The sequence below is a fragment of the Trachypithecus francoisi genome, unplaced genomic scaffold (genome assembly GCF_009764315.1).
Source record: "Trachypithecus francoisi isolate TF-2019V2 unplaced genomic scaffold, Tfra_2.0 Lachesis_group10, whole genome shotgun sequence".
Taxonomy (NCBI): domain Eukaryota; kingdom Metazoa; phylum Chordata; class Mammalia; order Primates; family Cercopithecidae; genus Trachypithecus; species Trachypithecus francoisi.
Genome location: NW_022681455.1, coordinates 90,940,964 through 90,962,711, shown reverse-complemented (window position 1 = coordinate 90,962,711; position 21,748 = coordinate 90,940,964). Strand labels below are relative to the sequence as shown.

The window sequence follows — 21,748 nt, the reverse complement described above, 5'->3', positions numbered from 1 at the left end:
TGCTGCTGGCAGTGGTGGTTACCCAGCCTCACACAGGGCTGCAGTCTCTATGCTGGTGGTCCTCTGCTCCAAGCAGCCTGCCCACTCACCGAAGTCCAAACCCTTCCACAAGCTGGCCCAAATGGATGAAGACAGGAATGGCTTTCCCTCCCCCGTCTCTGCACCCACAGCTCCACCAACTTCCCACAGCTCTTAGTACTCCCACTTCTGAGCTTCTGCTCACCCTGTGCCCCAGGCAGAGGCAACAGGTGGCAACTGCAAGGACTCTGGCCCCAGTGAACCTGGATTTGAATCCCAGCCCTGCCCCTTAGCAGCTGTATGCTCTTGGCCAGTCATTTCACTTCTCTTGACCTCAGTCTCCCTCACAGTTAAGTGGGGATGACAGTCCACTTAGATCTTGTCATGAGGGATGCATACACTAGGACTTGATGCCTGGTAAACAGTGAGTACTCCACAGTGTAAATATGTTATTGAACACTTGCCATATGCCACGCCCTATACCCTCACAACACCTCTATGGAATAGGTTCCATTCCTCATCCCCATCTTTGAGATGAAGAAACAGAGGTTTCAAGAGGTTCATGAATTTCCTAAGATGACCCAGATATGGAATGGTGGGACTGTGAGTCAAGTCCACGTTCTTCTCTACCCACTTTTATTTGGACCTTCCATGCCCACCTCCTGCAAGGAAGCTCTCCAGACCCCACAGTCCCTATGGGCTCTCCCAGTCCTCTCAGTTGCAAAGATCAGCCTGCCTGTCCTCCTGCTGGCTATCAGCCAAGACGGTCCTCCACTGTTGGCCCAAGTTCCATGTGTCCGTCCTGTGTTTCACCAGACCACGAGTCTCTGAGGGTTCAGGGTATCCCTTCCTTGCCACTTCCTTGTTGCTGGACCTCAGCCTCTGGCCCAGTGCTCGGCCCAAGTCTGTTTGCAGATTGACTTTTTTCTTTTTTTTTGAGGCGGAGTCTCATTCTGTCCCCCAGGCTGAAGTACAGTGGCGCCATCTCAGCTCACTGCAACCTCCGCCCCCTGGGCTCAAACGATTCCTATCTCAGCTTCCCAAGTAGCTGGGACTACAGGCATGTGCCACCACGCCCGGCTAATTTTTGTATTTTTAGTAGAGACAAGGTTTCAGCATGTTGGCCGGACTGGTCTCAAACCTTTGACCTCAGGTGATCTGCCTGCCTTAGCCTCCCAAAGTGCTAGGATTACAGGCATGAGCCACTGCGCCCTATCCATGGGTGACTTATTGACAGAGGGACAATGCTTGAGAGAAGGACACATTGGAGCAGGCAGCTCTCCACAGAGCAGCCTCCAGCCTGGGAACCCGACGTGCCTGCATCTCTTGGGCAGCCTCTGAGGTTGCCCCATTCCCACCTCAAGAACAGAGCCAGCATTTTGTCACTTCCCCACCTCAGGTCCTAACCCAATTCCAGGCTCATCAGTACATGGGGCAGGAAGGTCAGACACCCACAAAACACAATCCAGCTACCCTACCTGAGCCTCCTCCTGAGACCCCTTGCTGTGCTTCCTCTCTCTCCTTCCCTTCCGCCATATTGCTTCTAGAATCACCCCTCTGTTCTCAAGCCCTGCCATTCTAGCCCCAAGCTTACAAACCCCACTTCAGCAACATAAAATGTTCCGTTGGCCGAGGGTGTTGTCTTTGAAAATCAGTTTCTCACTCCTTCATTAATTAACTCACAGAAGACCATATCATTCTTCTTTTCCAATGTGTGGACACAAGTGCCAGCTTCATCTGCGTGGTCACAAGTGCTGTCTTGGAACAGAAGAGACAGGGCTGGATTTTAGCATCTCTGCTGCCTTTTTTTTTTTTTTTTTTTTTTTTGAGGTGGAATCTGGCTCTGCTGCCCAGACTGGAGTGCAGTGGTGTGATCTTGGCTCACTGCAACCTCTACCTCCTGGATTCGAGCGATTCTCCTGTCTCAGCCTCCTGAGCAGCTGGGTCTACAGGCGTGCACCACCATACCCAGCTAATTTTTGCATTTTTAGTAGAGACAGGGTTTCACTATGTTGGCCAGGATGGTCTCGATCACCTGACCTGGTGATCTGCCACCGTGCCTGGCCCACTGCTGCCCTTTTTAGGTCCTCTGTGCAAGGCACATACCTTAAAATGATTTACAATGGCCCTGACGGCCCTTAACCCCACCCAAACTGCTCATCAGCACCTTTGCCCAAACAGATGTCCCAAGAATGGGAGGTGTATGTTCTCCTGATCAGAAAAGTTGGACTTTCTCCTAATCTTACCCATGAATCTTTACACAATCAGCAGTTCTGACAGTCCTGAGGTTGACAAAGACCAGGAAGTTAAGTAATGGTGACTGAAGCTCCCGCAGCCTGCAGTGTAGAAATAAATGCGCCTGTACCCAGCCCCACCCTGCCATGTCTCAATACAACCAGAGTGGTGCCCTGCGTGCATTCTGTCTGCAGCCCCAGTGTTTAAATCCTGCAATATTGAGAACCTTTCAAATTTAATAAAAGGCTAAACGGGCACATCCAGCTGCAAAAAACAAGATTGACAAGATCAAATTTTGTGTCTGTGAAACACACCTGGCCAGTTGTGGTTTGCTGTACCAGCGCTGGGAGGCACACTTGGTACTAATACACTCTTGCTGAATTTCTCGAAGAAGGCGTATCAGGGTTGCAGTTCCAAGCATGTCAGGCATCCAGAGCGGTAGTGAGGGGTAGCTTCTAGCACTCAATTGTTCGCTCAATGTAGAATGCTTTGGTGGTAAAAGGACGTCATTTAATTTCATGTTGTAGTTAGGAAAGCCAAAAATCAGGGTGGTGGCCTGCCCAGAATCACACAATGAGTCAGGGCTGAGCTGAAGCCACAGCCTGGGTGACCACTTCTCTGCATTCACCCCGTCATTCATGCATGCACACAATGGCTTACTGAGCACCCACTATGCCGCAGGCACTGTGCTAGGTGCTGGGGACACAGATGATGATACAGACAAAGTCCCTGCCATCGTGGCATTTGAGACAGGAAATGCACAAGTATACAAATAAGCAAAACAAGGACAGATCCCGACAGAGGGGTCAGGTGAAGGCCGCAGGGAGGAGCGACAATGAAGCTGCCGCTTCATGAGATGAGATGAAATGAGATGAGATGAGATGAGAAGAGAAAGCCAGAGATGGAAAAACCAAGCGGAGGGTATTTCCAGCTGAAGGAACTGTGAAAACAAAGGCACGTCTGAGCAGCAGTGAGCAGTCTGGGTCGGCTGGTGTGTGGTAAGTGACACTAGGAGTGGACTGAAAGACAAGCAGGAAGGGCAGACAAAAGGGAGATCGTGGAAGCCTCAGCAGAGAGTTCGAATTTACTCTGAATGCGGTGGGAGGCCACTGAAGGGTCCAAGTGAGATGGAGAGGTGCTCTGATTTTGAGTTCTAGGAGAGGCATCAGGTTCTAAGACACTACTAGCATTTCCCCTTTCTCACTGCTGGTGTCTCGTGGTGACCCTCCTTGCCATCTGGCTTCAGCATTGCAACAGAGGATGCCCACTCCTGTGTCCCCCGCATGACGATGGGACCTTGCCTGCCTGTTATGAACTGAATATGTGCCCTCCAAGTTCATATAGTTCATATATTGAAATCCTAATGAAAAAAGTGAGGCCTTTAAGAGATAATTAGGCCATGAGGGTAGAGATCCCTGAGCACTCTCTAGCCCTCGTTCTGCCATGTGAGAACAGAACAAGAAGGCAGCCATCTGCAAACCAGGAATCAAGCCCTCCCCAGACACTGAATCTGTTAACATGTTGATCTTGGCCTTCCTAGCCTCCAAAACTGTGAGAAAGAGATGTCTGTTGTTTAGGTCACCCAGTCTGCAGTGTGTTGCTACAGCAGCCCAAGCTAAGACACTACCCATGTCTTCTGCCTCCACCACAGAGAACTCTGGCTGCAGAGAAAAAGCAACATCCAACAGGTGGCCATGCGTGGCATCTTCCAGTCACTCTGGTTCAGCTGGGTCCTACCTATGTGGGCCAGGCCCCTCTCCATCAGGGGCTTTCCAAGAAACGTCTCCTTTCCCCATAAGAGGAAGCAGCGGCAACCACACATTTTCCCCCTGTGGTTGCCTTTTGCAGCGTGAGAGGCTCACAGGGCTGCAGAGAAGGACTTAGATTCCACCCTGTTGTCTCGCAGATTCCAGGCCTGGGCAGCGAGTAGGCAAGAAAATTGGAAAGTTACGGGGCACAACCCAGGGAGGAGAGGGTGCAGGGCATTCCAGCCTCACTGTACACAGGGAGCCACACCACCAGGCCCTCTGCTGGGCAGGGGGAGGCGGAGATGACTGAGGTACGGCCCCTGCACTTACGGGGTGTCCCAGCTAGCAGGCCAGAGGCACACCATTCATGGCGCTCCTCATGAGCTCTGCCCAGAGACAGACTTTTGCAGACGTGGAGGTTCTTAATGACAGTGATGGCACTGCAGAGAGGTGGGATTGCAGAGCATGTCAACAAGCAAAGTCAATAGGTAAACAGGGACATTATAAATCCTCCAATGCAAAAGACAAGTGATAACGGTTTTAGAATAATAAGAACTGCCAGCACTTGTACAGCACAGAACAGTGTTGTTCTAAGTGTCTGGCTCATCTGAACTCCTCTTGAGGTTCACAAGCCTATGAAGTTGTTGCAGAAGCAAATCCAGGAGAAATCTCCATGCCCTCCAAGGATGACACTGGCTCAACGCAGAATGCTTTGGTACTAGGAGGGCTTCATTAAATTTCATGTTGCCAATAGGAAAGTCGAAATTCAACCATATCAAAGGACTAATATGGTTCTTTAAAGTTGGCGACTTCTATTCATCACAAAACTCCATTAAGAGAGTACAAAATACAAACTGCAGGATGGAAAAAGATATTGAGAAGCACATAAACCCAAATGAATACATAAAGAACACCTAACAAACCATTAAAAATAATCCAGTCAATAATGAGCAATGACCTTGAATAGATACTTCACTGGAGAAGGTATAAGGATGGCAAATAAGCCCGTGAAAAGATGCTCAACATCATTAGTCCTTAGGGAAATGCAACTTAAAACCATGATGAGAGACCACTGCACATTAATGCGGTGGTACACTAAAAAACACTGACCAGGCCAGGCACAGTGGCTCACATTGGTAATCTCAGTACTTTGGGAGCCCAAGGCAGAAGGATCGCTTGAGGTCAGGAGTTCAAGACCAGCCTGGGCAACATAGTGGCCATCACGGTCTATCTCTACAAAAAAAAAAAAAAAATTTATTAGCCAAGCATGGTGACATACCTGTAGTCTTAGCTACTCAGGAGGCTGAGGTGGGAGGATCATTTGAGCCCAGGAGTTCTAGGTTGCAGTCAGCTATGATGGTACCACTGCACTCCAGCCTGGGTGATAGAGTAAGACCCCGTCTCTAAGATAATAAGAATAATGACCATATCAAGTGTAGGTGAGAAGGTGGAGCACCCGGAACTCTCATACACTGTTGGGGGGAATACAAAATGGCACAGTCACTCTGGAAAATACTTGGCGTAATCTAGCACAGTTGAAGCTATCCATACTCCAAGACCCAGCAATTTCACCTCAGATAAGTACATGGACTTGGAGAAATGTGTAAGAATATCATCAGGGGCATTGATCATGATGGCCATCCTAGGAACACCCCAGGTGTGCATCAAAAGACAACAACAACAAAAAAAGATGAATGGCAATATATTTAAATAATGTAGCAACAGAAAACCAAACACCGCATGTTCTCACTCAGAAGTGGGAGTTGAACAATGAGAACACATGGACACAGGGAGGGGAACATCACACACTGGGGCCTGTCGGGGGATGGGGACCAAGGGGAAGGAGAGCATTAGGACAAATACCTAATGCATGCAGGGCTTAAAACCTAGATGACGGGTTGATGGGTGCAGCAAACCACCATGGCACATATATACCTATGTAACAAACCTGCACGTTCTACACTCATATCCCAGAACTTAAACTAAAATAAATAATAATAATAATGTAGCAACACAACAATGGAAATGAAAAAACTAACTACCCAGAAATACATCAGTGAATCTTAAACACATAAATGTTGCATGAAAGAAGCAAGGCACTGGAGAACACACACAGTATGCTTGGCTCAATTTATATAAGATTCACAAATGAGTAAAATGAAACTGAATTGTTTGAGGATCTCATAGGTGGTAAGTTTCTAAGGAAGAGCAAAGTAGTAACCCCCATCTGAATCAGGACTGTGACTACCTCTCATGGAGGGGAAGGGAATCGTGGCTCAGAAAAAAACACGTGGTAAACTTCTGGGACAGCCAGCAAAGTTCTTTTTTTTTTTTTTTTTTTTTTTTTTGTCTGATTTCCTCTCTTGCCCTTAAGGCCACAAAGATGGGTGGCCATGAATCACACCACTGCCCTGGGGTTTCGCTTCCCTGGTACTTTCTGTTGGTGGTGATGGATACAGATTTGCTCAGAGAAAAGGCGCCAGATGGAACTGTAATTCCAACCCACTGCTCTACTATGTCAGTCACTGGCTCTGTGTCCCACTAGCTCTGTGACCCAAGCCTCAGTTTTCCCATCTGTTCAAGGGGCATGACGGTCCCCATCATGCTGAGCTCATAGAGTAGAATAATGAACGTTAAAGGGCTCTAAGAGCTAATGCCTGAGTGCCAGAGATCAACAGGGATTTGAAGGACAGCCAGACCACTGCAAGGCTGCAGGGAGAGTGAGGCTGAGTTAGATCCCACAGGGCTGGCCCTGCACTGCCTTGCCGTTCCCTGCGCTACCCGGAAGAAGAGGTGGCAGACTGTCAGTTGAGTTCTATATACCATGTTTCACCAGCCAATGGGCTGGGGCGATCAGGAGCAGGTCACATAGCCTATTTCCTGTTTTCAAACGGGGAACTTAGAAAGTGTCAGTCCCTCGGCTGGTCGCTGGAGCTGAGAACCAAGAACTCGAAGGGGCCATGTGACACTCCTCCCGGACCCCTGGACACGCACAGCCCCAGAGACTGGAGGTCAGTATTTGATCCCAAACTCAGCTGTCCTCTGCCTGCTGTGGCCTGAGTCCCCTCCTCCTGGGACCCTGCCTGGCACCTGTTGGGGGCAGGGTGGGAGGGGGAAGGGTTAGTGACAGCCACTGTGTCTGGAGCTCTCCTTAGCGCACTGAGGCAGAGGAAGGGACAGCTCCTGGACCCTCCATCACCTTCATTCCTTTTGAAATGCTAGGCGCTTGTACAACCCATCTTGGGCCTGGAGAATAAGTCATCACACCTGTGTTTCTCAAAAAAAAAACGGTGTCAGGGAATCCCTGTGTCAGCATAGCTTCAGGGGACTCGTGGAAAATGCAGAATCTAGGTCTGTTCAATGACACTTTCCTATGTTAGGAGCCAGGAAACCTGCTTTTGAACAAGCCCCTGGGATCCCACCCCCACCCCACCAGGCTATTCTTACGCACACTGGGTTGGGAGCCCCAGGCTTTGGCAAGGCTTCTCAGGTGAGCGTCCAGTTGTTGGAGGGTACCCACCCTTTCCCCAACAGAGGCAGCCACACATCCAACGTCCGGGGATCTCCTGTCTCCCAGAGTGGGCCAGGAGCTTTATTTCACCCCCTAGAGGCTCATCCCCCATGAAAAGTCCTCAGCAGGCCTTCAGAAAAATGGTGTGGCCTCTGTGTGCCCAGCAGAAGAAGGACTAGACTTGGCAGTCAGCTTTTGGAGAGGGGGGTGGTCAGGACACCTGGGGACAGGAGGAGGAGAATGACTGTCTATGCACACAGGGTGGGAAGGTAGAGGGGACTGGGAAGCTGCTGTGTTCCCTGGGCCAACTACAGGCCTCCAGACCAACAGCACCAACATTTATAGTATTTTGTTATAAAGTCAAGAAATCTTTGCTACAGAGAGTGAGGAGAGGGGAGGAAAGGGCCATGGAACCATCTATGTGGCTGTCCCCAGAGAGCTTTTAGAGTGATAGGATTCTTTCCCATTTCACAGATGAGGACACTGAGACCTGAAGAGGGATAGGAAGCTACCCAAGACCCCATGGATACACCAGTGCACAACTCTTTCCTTCCCCTTCCTCTTTAAATGGGTGACTCCCTATGAAACCTGTAAGAGACAACTATAAGGGAGCTGACTGTGGCTGCTGAATTTGATTTTTATTCTAAGGACTGGTTTCATAATCAGCTTTCTCAGTCTTTACTGGAGTGCCAAGCTGAGGCATCATTTCTAGGGTCTTACAGGGTCTCTGGGCCAATAGTGTCCTGCTTCTGATCTGGAGCCAGCTGCCTGGTCATGCAAGCAGGTCTGCAAAGGCTGGGGCCCCTGAGGCCAAGGTCACTCACCATCACCCACTTTACAGAAGTGCTGAGCACAGGAGTGCCCTGGGCCCCCAAGAATCCCAGCCACCAAGAATCACATAGACCACCTGCTGTCTCACTTAGGCACCTACCAGAATGTAGGAAACCCATCCCTAGTCATCCATCATCTTATCAACACGATGGGGCTTGTAGCCACACTTTTCAGGTGGGGAAACAGAAGCCTAGAGATATTAAAGCACTTGCTTAAGGACACAGAGTTGGTCAGGATGGAAGGCAATGTCTCCTGACTCCCTGACAGGGACAAGAGACAAGCAAGAGGTGCCCGTGACGGCATGCTCAAGAACGTGCAGCCCTGGGCCAGCCAGGCCCCTGTTCCGTGTCTCTGTTTGCCCATCTGTAAAAGGTGAGGTTGGATCAAGGGTCCCTAAGGGCTTCCCACTGGACGGCTATGCAGAGCCACATGGAGAAGGCCCCAGGGTTCCTTTCACCCGACACAGCAAGCACTTCCCCATGAAGTGCAGACTCTGGGCCCCAGCTGACCTCCCCTCCCCCAGGCCAGGAGCTCTCACCCCTGGAGCAAGGGACAGGCGCTGGCTGTGCTCAGGGACATGCATGACCTCCGCCCCCGTCTGTGCTCAGGGGGTGCCAGGGAGGCATTGGCTCTATCTTTCTCTAGGCTGTAGTCAGCCCAGGGATTCAGACCAAGGGCCCAGAATCCAACAGACCAGTGTTCAAGTCCCAGCTCTACCTCTATGTTCCACTGGCAGCTTCCTCAGGTCCTAGTAGAAAAAAGTGAGGTCACTTGCACCTTCCTTGTCTTGAATTTCCATGCCTAACCGGTATACCAGCTCCTCGCTCCAGCCGAGCTAATGTTTTAATTGTCCCTTTTTCTAAGTTGTCTCAAACATTTGTAATTCTATTCCAATCCACCTTAATTTCGTCATTTAATTCGCAAATATTTCTGGAAACATCTAGCACTTACCAGACACTAAGAGCGGGGGTACTACACAGTCTGCGGAATGGACAGGGCCCTGAGCTGAGGCTTCAGAGTCTGCCTGACTGAATCCTCACCCCAGCCTTGTGAACGTGGGTTCTGTTATTATCCCCAATTTATAGGAAACAGAAGCACAGAGAAGTTGAGTCACTTGCCAGCTACCAGGTCATCCCATGCACTTATCCAGGTCACAGAGTTATTATGTAAACCAGATCCCAGCTGCCTGTTCTCCCTCCCTGAGTAACGTGGAGAGAATTCTGAAGTCAGCCCAGCCTGGGTCTGTATCCTGCCCACCACTCACCAGCTCTTTATCTTCGGCAACTCTAAGTCTCAGTTCCCTTATCATAAAAGGGAGCTGCAAACAGTCCTGAGTGCAGACAGTGGTCAGGCTAGTGTGAGAGTGTGTGTTGGGTGTCAAGTGCACAGCCAGCACATCACAAGCACTGGAGACAAACTCAGCTTTGCTTGTTGTGCACACTCACCAGCTGCATGACTTTGGGCTAGACCTCAGTTTTCTCATCTGTTATGTGGTGGTAATGATAGACTTTTGTGAGCATTAAACTAGATTAGGGGCTGTGAAGAACCTAGGTGGGTATGAAGTGGGTATAATAAGCTATCAGTTAATTTTGCTGATAGATAGATAATTGATTGATTGATTGATAGAAGATTCATACCAGTATCTACCTGCTCTGAACACTGAGCTTTCTTTTTTCTTTTTGAGATGGTCTTGTTCTGTCATCCAGACTGGAGTGCAGTGGCATCATCATAGCTCACTGCAGCCTCAGTCTCTTGAGTTTAAGGGATCCTCCTGTCTCAGCCTCCCAAGTAGCTAAGGCCACAGGCGTGCATCCTGGATAATTTTCTTTTAATTTTTTCTAGAGACTGGGTCTCACTACATTGCCCAGGCTGGTCTCAAATTCCTAGGCTCAAGTGATCCTCCTAACTCAGCCTCCCAAAGTGCTGGGATTACAGGAACGAGCCACCGTGTTCAGCTTGAACACTGAGACTTCATTCACATGTGTAACATAAAAGTGAGTGTCTGCACAAGCCAGCATCTTTTGCTCAAGTAATCACTAAAGCCAATACTTTTGCTTGAAATCATCTCATTTAAAACTCTGAGCATACGTAAGGATCACCTCAATAACACATGGATCATCGCAATAGGTGAAGGGTCTTCTCTGCCTTGGAGTAACCTGCCCAGCAAAGGGGCAGACCCAGGTCTGGGATCTGGCAGCTGGGAGAGTGGAGAAGGTTGAGCCGTGGGGCCATTGTCATTCCCTCTGCCTGCCAGGAGGGGGCATGACACAGCTCCTAGGCACCCCAGGAGCCACCGGGGACCCCAACTGGAGTGGGTACTCACTGTTCTCTTATTCCTCTGGCAGGCTTGGAGCATGGCAAGTCCAGAGCACCCTGGGAGCCCTGGCTGGAAGGGACCCGTAACACAGTGCACAGCAAGGACCCAGCAGGAAGCACCAGCCACTGGCCCTGACCTCCTGCGCCCAGGACCTGAGAGGCATTTAGGTGGGCTTGAGGCTTGAGACTCGGTCTGGGGGAGAGGTCTGAAGACATTCAAAGTACAAATGTGGGTCATGTGGGCAGATGCAACAAGAGGCCTGGGCAGCTCTTATAACTTGGGTTATCCCAAAGCAGACACTGAGACACAGATTTGGTGCAAGCTGTTTATCCAGGAGACGGTCCTAGGAGTCACAGCAGGGGAGTGGGAATGGAAGGAAAGGGCAAGAGGCCAGGGCAGGACATCAGTGAACAGATAGGCACAGTAGGTGGCTGAGGCTCAACCCTAGCGGGGGTCTTCTGGGAGACCTTGGAACATATCTCTGGGTTGTGCTATCCTGGGGTGAGGAAGCCGGGCTGTTATCTACCAGTCCTGCCCTGCAGAGGAGAAGGGATGCTCCTGGGCCTGTTGCTATGGCCCTAGAAAGCCCTCAGGGAAGCCAGTGGCATGTTCTGGAAAAGTGGGTGCCAAGAGGGCATGGTCCAGCCTGGGGCATGGACAGCATCTGCTGTAGTGCCATCTCCTGGAACAAATCTTTTCTTACAATCCTTCAAGATGCCCCTACTCAATACCTGCTCTGTTCCCGGCCCTATGCAGGGCACTGGGGAAACAGAAACAGGAACAAATCAAACACTGCACTAGTCCTGAGGTTTGGTAGAGAAACAGATCAATAAAAAATAGATGTGCCATGAAAAATAAATAAATAAAATAAAAAACTATAGGAACAAGGTGGGAGGCTCTTACTCTAATGCCAAGGGGCATGTGCAGTGATGTGGGGGCTTGGTCTTGAAGGGTAGACTGGAAAATAGCTGGGAACCATGCCCTTTGCAATAAAATGCACAATTATTTGCGCTTCTCAAGAAGCTCAGAGGGGCACAGGGCTCAAGTGGGGTTTAAGAAACACTGTGTTCGTTTTCCAGGCATGGAAATAGAGGGTTGGATGCCAGGCAGAGGAGTGCACGTCCGAGAAGAGCCTAGTACGTAAGCAGTTAGATGAGAAGGTTAGGAAGGGCCAGCCCGCTGACGCTGGAACATAACATCCTCATCGCTGCCTCCCCTGCCCACTGATGTGTGTTCAAGGAGTCCTGGCGACAGTCACAAAGTCAGGGCTGCAGGGAGCACAGAAACACACAAGTCACAGTCTCTGCTTGTCCAGAGCGGGGATTTCACCATGGCCAATCTGCAGACCAGAAGTGGATGATGCAAAATGCTCACACCACATTCCACAGCTAAGAAACCATTTGGGGGTGATGGGCTATTTGAGATTGTCAGTGGTAGGGTGGATTCTGCCAGGCTGGGCACAGAGGTCTGTCTGATACCCCAATTGGGCCTATAAATGGCGGGGTGGGAGAGAGGGATATTCAGTACTCTTTAGGAGTTCTGATATCCCATCTCAGATAGACCCAGCCATCTCCCCAAGCCATGCCTCGAAAGTACACTGAGAGGGTGCAGATCCTTAAGGGTGTTGTCCTTCCAGACATGCATAGTGGCCTGAGCTCCAACTCCAGCATGACCACGCGGGAGCTTCAGCAGTACTGGCAGAACGAGAAATGCCGCTGGAAGCACGTCAAACTGCTCTTTGAGATCGCTTCAGCTCGCATCGAGGAGAGAAAAGTCTCTAAGTTTGTGGTAAGCAGAGATCGGGAAATGGTGGAGCCTCTTTCACTCTGCTTCCTTCCTGGCCCTGAATAAGTCTTGTGGGGCCTCAGGTTTCCCAACTATGAAATGGGTCAGCACACTTCAGGCTCAGCACCTGCGACAGTCTGTGAGGATTCGAACCATGGAAGTCATGCTTCTTGGTCCCAAGAAGGAAATAGCCCAGTTTAATCCCATCTTATTGGGTGTCGGTCACCTCTGTCCTTTCTTCACCAATTTTGCCTTATCCCTGTATCCATTATAATTATTACCACTTATTTTTTCTTTAAATTGGATCACTTTTTAAAAACACAAAGTACATTTATTTCAAAGAGAAATGCCTTAAATGGAAAACCAATATCACATGGCACAAAGAAAAAGTAACATACTAGAAAAGTCGAAACAAGGAAAGTCAATACAAGGAAAGCTATGCACTATTATTAAATTCTAGCTGAGTACTGTGGCTTCAGGAAAGCCCTGCACCTGGGGGCTGCTCTCCCTGTTAGACTAGAATTTTAGCTTGTGTTAGGGAGATGTTAAAGACTGCCTAAGAGCCACACTTCATCCTTCTCCTTCACCTACCTGGGACCAGGATAAATAACAAAGCTGCCACTGAATGCCAATGGCATGCTGGGCACAGCTCCATGTGGTTTCAGTGCATTAACTCATTTAATCCTCACCAGGTGAGGTAGGCACTATGCCTATCCTTGTTTTATGAATGAGAAAAGTGAGACTCGGAGAGGTTAAATTACTCATCTAAAACAACACAGCTAGACCATGGTGGCACTGTAATTATAACCCATGCAATCTGGCTCTGGAGTCAGATGCATGGGTTATAATTGCCCTTAATATATAATTGCCTGTAATCAGGATTCTCTTGAAAGATAATTGAAAAGGGATGATTTTCTTACCATATAACGGCATCACCAGTGTACCTAAATGATGTTATATTGTAGCTAAAACTAACTCCCAAATGTGAAACATTTGGAAAACACAGCAACTCAGTTCAGAAAAAGGAGGCCCAGTTTTAGCAAGTAAAGCCAAGAGGGACCCCAGCAGCCTGCAGGGCAGGACCCTCTGCCCTTTTTCCTCCCAGATGTCCCCACCTTGCTGTGTTGTTGTTCCAGGGTTGACTCAGCTGATGTCAATAGTAATTTAAAACACAGTGGCTCAGGCTTGTAATCCCCGCACTTTGGGAAGCCCAGGTAGGAGGATCGCTTGAGCCCAGGAGTTCAAGACCAGCCTGGGCAACACAGCCAGACCCCATCTCTAAAAAATAAAAATAAAAAAATCAGCTGAGTAGTGGGTGTGCCTGTAGTCCCAGCTACTCGGGAGGCTGAGGTGGGCGGGTCACTTGAGCCCAGAAGCTCAAGGTTGCAGTGAGGTATGATCGCATCACTGTACTCCAGCCTGGGTAACAGTGCGAGACCCTGTCTCTAAAATTTAATTAATTAGTTAATTAATAAACAGAATTGCATATAAGGATCGCCCGTTTTCAGGGCATACTTTACACTGGCCTGGTTAACTTTACTCTCGGGGTGCTGCGTCCACCGCAGCCCCCGCCAGGAGGTGGCCATGGCTCTCTCTGGTTGCACCCTAGGTGTACCAAATCATCGTCATCCAGACTGGGAGCTTTGACAACAACAAGGCCGTCCTGGAACGGCGCTATTCCGACTTCGCAAAGCTCCAGAAAGCGCTGCTAAAGACGTTCAGGGAGGAGATCGAAGACGTGGAATTCCCCAGGAAGCACCTGACGGGGAACTTCGCGGAGGAGATGATCTGCGAGCGTCGGCGCGCCCTGCAGGAGTACCTGGGCCTGCTCTACGCCATCCGCTGCGTGCGCCGCTCCCGGGAATTCCTGGACTTCCTCACGCGGCCGGAGCTGCGCGAGGCGTTCGGCTGCCTGCGGGCCGGCCAGTACCCGCGCGCCCTGGAGCTGCTGCTGCGCGTGCTGCCGCTGCAGGAGAAGCTCACCGCCCACTACCCCGCGGCCGCCGTCCCGGCCCTATGCGCTGTGCTGCTGTGCCACCGCGACCTCGACCGCCCGGCCGAGGCCTTCGCGGCAGGAGAGAGGGCCCTGCAGCGCCTGCAGGCCAGGGAGGGCCATCGCTACTACGCGCCTCTGCTGGACGCCATGGTCCGCCTGGCCTACACGCTGGGCAAGGACTTCGTGTCTCTGCAGGAAAGGCTGGAGGAGAGCCAGCTCCGGAGGCCCACGCCCCGCGGCATCACCCTGAAGGAGCTCACCGTGCGAGAATACCTGCACTGAGCCGGCCTAAGACCCCGCAGGGATGCTGGAGATTTGAGGTCACCATGGCTCATGGTGGGCTGTTTGGGGTTCTTCTTCTTTTTTCCTTTTTCCTTTTCTTTTTTGTTATTTGAGACAGTCTTGTTCTGTCACCCAGGCTGAAGTACAGTGGCTCAATTATGTCTAACTGCAGCCTCAAACTCCTGGGCACAAGCAATCCTCCCACCTCAGCCTCCCAAGTAGCTGGGAAACAGGTGCACGCCACCACACCAGGCTAATTTTTATTTTTATTTTTTTTGTAGAGACAGGGTCTCTCTGTTGCCCAGGCTGCTCTCAAACTTCTGACCTTAAATGATCTTCCTGCCTCAGCTTCCCAAAACACTGGGGTTACAAGTGTGAGCCACCACCCCTGGCCTGGAGTTCATTGTTAATGGGAAAAGCCATTGGGGGCTCTAACTCGCTGGGTGACTTTGAACAAGCCCCTCCTCTGGTCCTCAATTTCCCCATCTGTATCAGACAGAGGTGCTCCTGGGACCCCTTGGACACCTCTGCTTGTGTGCCACGTCCCTTTGATGCCAGGGCCACTTCATCTCCAAAACACAAACCCAACTGCCAAAAACATCCAGACCAGTGTCCACCCCACCAGTGTCCACCCCACCAGTGTCTTCGTGGGAAGCTGGAGAAGAAGTTTACCTTGCACATTCTAGACAAAGCTTAGTCCATTTCCTTGAAGACAGTTCTCTCCAGCTGCTCCAAGGCTTTTCTCTCTGTTCCTTCCACCTCAGAATTGCTTTAAAATATTCCCATCCATTATCCTAATACTATCCTAGTATTCTAGCCCTTCCCCCTTACCATGTAGACCTGATGAAGCAAAACAAATCTCACCTACTGCCCTCAAGAACAGCCTCTACACACACACACACACACACACACACACACACACACACACACGGTGGGAGTTGTATGCCATCCTTTTGAAGGGTGGGAGGACCCTGGGCCAGAAAGCAATAATGGCATAAGATTCTGTGATACAAGGCATTTTTGGCAAGGGAAGTTGCCAACAATTTTTCTGGCTGGGATGGCATAGCACATTGTCTAGGGGTGGATCTTCATACATAAGGCAGCTGTTCCCTGAATGGCTTCCCTGGGTTATGTAGAAACAGCCCTGGGAGGAGTTGATACAACATACTTAATGGGGCTTCTGTGTAGAAGAGACTGAATCCTCAACACTGCCCCTTTTGAGGGTCTGTGATCCTGGAACCTCTCTGATGAACTGGGATGCCCTTGACTGAGATCTGCTGTCTGGAAAGGACACCACAGGTCCAGAATGAAGGGGCATCTGGACCAATGACCTAGATTCAACACAGGGCTTGGAGCTGGTGGTACAGGCTGGTTTTGGCCCAATGTGTGTTGGAGGCTGGAAGCCCCTGAAGACCTAAACTGCCTGGATGAGCTCATTTGGGTGCATTAAAGAGTCTGTAATTTGGGAACCTTAATGTGAGGCACCACTTAAGGGGAGGGACTTGGCCCAGCAAGTGATCACTCTAGAGTTGGACAAGTATACACTAGACTGCACCAGAATCTGTTCAACAGCGACACCTTGTGGTAACAACTGTAGACGCCCCATCAGGCTTGATGGGAGACTAGAAACAGACTTTCTCGTGTTTGGACAGATATCCCTCAAATCTCCCAATCTACTCCAGGGAAAAGACACTTCAAGTGAGAGATATTGGACTTCTTGAAAAATCTAGGCCTATGGAAAATTAAAGTGTTAAATGGAAAAATTAAAGAGCTATGAGTCTATTTGTAATGACAGAACAGATTATATTGATTTTGTCAGTTATTTCTTCAAATCTAAAATGCTGTCAACTCTAAGATGCACCAAATGCTTACTAAGAGAGAAAAAATACCCAACATGGACAGTTTAATGGGGTATTCCAGCAAAAAAAAAAAAAAAAAAAAAAAAAAAAAAAAAACCTGGAAAACCAAAGAGTTAGACCCCTGATATAAGGATTAATACCAAATAAACCTGTTGTACAGGAGGGGACATTAAGAAAATTCGCACAAATCAAACTTGGCACTGGGTGGAGTACAGGGAACTTCCTCTAAGAATTTGAACTGCAAGCTGGCACTCACCCACGTTTTAGGGTTGAATACACACAGCGTGGTCCAAAATCCCTCAAGCACAGAAATCATGTTAAAGTGGTCTCAGATGGAGGTGTTCCAGGTGCCTCAAGACCTGGAGATCTTCAGGTCTTCCCTTGGACTGAAGGATGTCAGCATCAAGCCAGGCCTATAAGGAGTGTAGGATCCCATTGAGTTCAGAGGTGCTGAAACGTGGGGAAAAAAAGTGCATCTCAAAATCACAGATAGATGATATGTGTGTGGGGGGTGTGTGTGTGTGGTGTGCACAGAAAAAGAAAATACTTATATGGGAGTAAAGGAGCCTATAGAATCACATGGGGGGCTCCCCATCAGTACCTCTGAAAAGGGGTTGGCTTCCCACACAGTGCACAGGAAATGGATTTATTCAGGCTTCCCAAAAAGGGACTGGCCACATGGGGCAGCTTCAGGACCATCACCTTGCCTCTTCCTGATGACACTCAATGCTGCCCCCTTCCTCATGCTTCTGGCAGCCTTGGCCTGAGGGTCCATGGGAGTTTCTTCTGGCCATGGACATTGCATCTTCATCCACTACAAGTTGTCTGATGGCCTGGGATGGCCTGCCACAGTCAGCTCCTCCTGGCATCTCCCATATGCTGCAGCAATTAGAGCCCACTCATTCCTTGGGTTCCTGGAACAAGTCCTTGAATTCCTCAGGCCCCCTCCTCCAGCAAGATTTCCACAGGGCCCACTGCCGCCCCACCAGGGTACCCCACCTCCCCTGTTTGCCTGGGCCCTCTCCCACGCCACCTGTATTAGTCCTTGTTTCTAGGAGACTTTAGAGTGGTGGCAGCTGGGACTGGACCTTCTTCTCCTGACCCCCCAAAAGCTGGGTCCACAGGAGAGGTGAGGAGTACCTGACCTCCATACCCAGGAGGGAACCTTGTTAGGAACACAGAATTTCAGGCCCAACCCTAGTCTGAAATCTGAGTCTGCACTTTAACAAGAGCTGAATCTGAGTCTGCACTTTAACAAGAGCATCCCCTACTGCCACAGGTGACTCTTACCTGCATACCTCAAAGGTTGAGAAGCCCAGTGTTGAACTGACTTGAAGACACCTCGATGAAAATCATCCACGGAACTGGGCCATCCGTGGTCCTGGATTCATCCCCATCCTTGTCTTCTCTCCACCCGGGCCCTCTACCGTACAGGTGTCCCATCCCAGGGGACTGCAGATGGGCCCACCATCCCAGCCTCACAACCATACCTGCAAACCCACTCTGGGCATTTGGCCTGGAGCTTAAAGGTGTTCATTCCAATGAAGCCCTGCTCCAGCAGCCACTCCCTGCCACTGGCTGTGACGGAGTCCTGGGGTCTCCTCTTTGAGCTGGGATTAGGCATCCTCGTGAGACCCTGTCCCCTGGGATGCCAACAGGTCCATGCCAAGCCCACAATTGAAAACAAGCTCTGCACACAGCTCCCTGTATGGTAAAAGTCAGGGCTCCCCAGGCCTACTGTGTGACCAGGCACTGTTGGGCCATTGATAGCACCGTCAGTCCAGCTCTGCTCGGGACATGTTCCTATCCCATGTCTCAGTTGAGGAAAATGGGATCATTTGTAACATTGTAATCTGGGGGTGTTAAATGACTTGCCCAGGATTACACAGCTAATAGCTGGAGCATGAAATTAAGCTCAGGCTTTAATTTGACCCAAGCCCTATTTTCCTTGCTGAGCCCCACATTAAAGGATGTGGAGGAGAAGGGAAGGGATATATCCCTGGTCCCCTCACTGAAATGGGTCCTTGATGTGGTTTGGATGTATGGTTGTCACCTCCAAATCTCATGCTGAATGTGACTCCCAGTGTTGAAGGTGTGACCTGGTGGGAGATGTTTGGGTCATGGCGGCAGGTCCCTCATGGATGGCTTGGTGCCCTCCCCGTGGTAATGAGTGAATTCTTGCTCTGTTAGTTTATGTGAGAGCTGGTTGTTTAGAAGAGCCTGACATTGCTCTTGCTCCCTTTCTTGCCATGTAAGTCATGAGCTCCCCCTTCCCCTTCCACCATAAGTGGAAGCTTCCTGAAGCTTCACCAGAAGCAATGTCGGTGCCATGCTTCTTGTACAACCTGCACAATCGTGAGCCAAATAACCCTCTTTTCTTTATAAGCTACTCAGCCTCAGGTATTCCTTTATAGCAATGCAAAATGGACTGACAAGCCCTTAAAGGTCATTTTACTCATCTCTGTTTACAGATGGGAAAATCAAGGGCTGGAGAGGTGACTCACCCAGGGTCACATGGCGAGACAGGGACAGCACTAGGACCAGACCCGAGATATCCACGTCAAAGTGACATGCTCTGAGAGGCAGCACACACAAAATAACCCTGCATTCAAATTCCAGGAAGCCTTTAGGGGTCACCCAGCTGCGCCTGGGGGTGCAGGGTCAGTGCTGAGTCCCGGGCAGGGCCACTAGCCTCTCTGAGCTTCCTGGCTGCAGGCTGGGAGGCACAGTTCAGGGTGGACTGTGACCCCTCGGCCTAGCATGCCCTTAGCTGTGCTCTCTAGTGGCTGTCCCCATAGCTGGAACTCTGTTTTGGAGCAGCAAAACCAGTTCCACCTGCTGGTAGGGGTAGGTTGGCTCCCAGCATGTCCCCAGCGGGCCTCTCTTGGGCTCAAAAGCCAAGCTGTGCCCAGTCACGCCTCCAAATGCTTCCTGGCCCCCATGCAGAAACTGCATTTAGCTGCCTTCCCAGAAATTCCTGCATGCTTGTACAGCCCTTCGCTCTGGGGCCCAACAATGCCACAGCCTGTTCTATCAACCACCAGCCGTTTTCCTTTGAGCAGTCTCTTTTTACTTATGCACATTTACTTGAAAAAGAAACTTCCTATTACTATCCTAAATGGAAACTCAGAATCACTTGCTATAATTAGAAAGTAGCTACAAAAATAAACACAATGAAACTGATCACTGTTATTATACCCTAACCGGCTTTTACCTGAGACAGGCCCTAAGCCTGAGGCTGCTGGTAGACTTTTGTTAAGAGAGACAGACAGAGACAGAGAAATAAGCATTAAAGACCTGCAGTCACCAAGCTGAGATTTCTCTTTGATTTACTCAGAAGGACTGGAAAATGTTGTCCCACAAAAGGAGGTACATTTCTCACCACTCAGCGCTGATCCTCCCGTGTTGCCTGTGCGTTGCTGCAGACCATCTGGGGTCTTGCCCAAGTGCCCTGAAGACTTTGCTCCCTGGCTTCCTGGTCCCCAAGTCGTGTGTTCAGCCCTGTGTGCTCTCCAGCTCCTAAGTCGTGGGCCTGGTTTCAGCTTTGATTGCCCACTCTTGGCTTTCAACCCATAGGCTCCGGCTCCTGATGCCACACCCTGATATCAAAACCCTCAGATGGAGTAAGTGTTCTGGGCTGGTTGAAGTCTGAAGCCGCAGTATGTCCTTGATGGGTTCCCCTGTCCTGCCAGCCATCTAGCTGTTGCCCCCATGGTAAGAGCAAGAAAATGCCCTCCTCTCCAAAAGTCCCTGCACCAAGCGCCCATCCCAGTCAGCTCCCAGGTTCGGCCCCCTCACTAGCTCCAGGCTGGGAGGGACAGTTCAGGGTGGACTGTGGCCCCTCAGCCTAGCATGGCCTTAGCTCTGCTCTGTAGTGGCTGTCCCCATAGCTGGAACTGTTTTGGAGCAGTAAAACCAGTTCCACCTGCTGGGAGGGCTAAGTTGACTCCCAACACATCCCCATTGTGTTGGTGTTGGGAGCCGTGATCTAACTGCTCGTTTTCTCAATAACCAACCATCTGTGGCATTCCTGTGTCCCAGGCCTTATCTAGAGCTGGGGATACAGCAGTGACCAGGACAGAACTGGTCCCTGCCTCATGGAAGTGAAGTGTCAGGAGGCCTCTCCCAGAGCAAATGGAAGCTAACACAGAATGGTGTCCTCAGCCAGGTGGTCAGGGAAGGCTTCTCAGAGGAGGCGCTGTTCAAAGAATTACAGAGCATACGAAGGAGCTGGTCCTGGGAGCACAGAGAGGGGAGAATTTTAGGCAGAGGGATAGCAGGAGCACAGCCCTGAGGCAGGAAACCACCCCCCACCACTACCCTTGGGATCCTCAGTTCTAGTTTGCACCTAGAAACAGCACAAGTCCAGGACACACCCGGCCTGATGTGTCACCCTGGCGGTGCCAGCTGAGAGAGTGGGCTCCAGGCACTAACAGAGAAGCCTTGCAAGGCAGATCCATGCACCGCCCGCCTCCAGTTACTGCTAATTACAAAGGAAATGAGCTGGGAGCTTGTGTGTGGGCCGTGCAGACCCTTTTGGTTACAAGCCACAAAAACCCAGGTTAACCTGATGAGGAAGGAATTTATTATCTGTAAAGTCCAGGAGCAGGCTAACTTTACACCAAGCAGGATCCAAGGACCCACACTTTGTCATCTCATGTCTCTCTCCGTTTCCCACTTTCGCTTTCTCTGTCTCTTCTTAGTTCTGCTTTCCTCTGCTGTGCCTTTGCTCTCCAGAGCTCTCTCCTGGCAGTGACAAGATGGCTGCAGCAGCTCCAGCAACCTCAGAGGACTCCCCCATCCAGGGTCCTTGTGAGCTCCTCATCTGTAGGATGTGCAGTAAACACTCACATGTCCTTTCCTGAGGAAAGGGGTGGGGGCCGAGGGGCAGCCTCTACACCCTCACAGTGCAGCAACCTTAGTTAGCTCACCCATCAGGGCAGACTGGTGCAGAAATCATGTCTTGGCATATTGTTTTATAATCTGCTTTTTAAATTGTCACTATATATTATGAGCATTTCCCTATAATACATAATATTCTTCCACATTATGTTTAATGGTTTCATTGTATTCTAATGCATATTCTATAGTTATTTTAAACACCCCCCCACAATGTTGCAAGATTTCCTTATTTGGGGCAACACTGCTGCAAACACTTAGACCCAC

At 50.1% G+C, this 21,748-nt stretch overlaps 1 protein-coding gene and 1 long non-coding RNA gene across 2 annotated transcripts; one reads left to right on the top strand and one right to left on the bottom strand.

The window, feature by feature from the left end:
- The first annotated feature begins 6,853 nt into the window (after nt 1-6,853).
- Nucleotides 6,854-16,719, top strand: SNX20 (sorting nexin 20). The gene is made up of 4 exons (XM_033218366.1): nt 6,854-7,012; nt 10,689-10,827; nt 12,297-12,448; nt 14,055-16,719. The coding sequence occupies exons 2-4, from the start codon at nt 10,698-10,700 to the stop codon at nt 14,721-14,723; spliced, it is 951 nt and encodes a 316-aa protein (XP_033074257.1). The 5' UTR covers nt 6,854-7,012; nt 10,689-10,697; the 3' UTR covers nt 14,724-16,719.
- Nucleotides 11,717-20,292, bottom strand: LOC117087772. Its single transcript, XR_004438906.1, has 4 exons — nt 19,965-20,292; nt 17,285-17,461; nt 16,839-17,032; nt 11,717-11,928 (listed from the first exon to the last, which is right to left on the bottom strand). It is a non-coding gene; the product is annotated as an uncharacterized LOC117087772 (long non-coding RNA).
- Between the last annotated feature and the right edge of the window lie 1,456 nt (nt 20,293-21,748).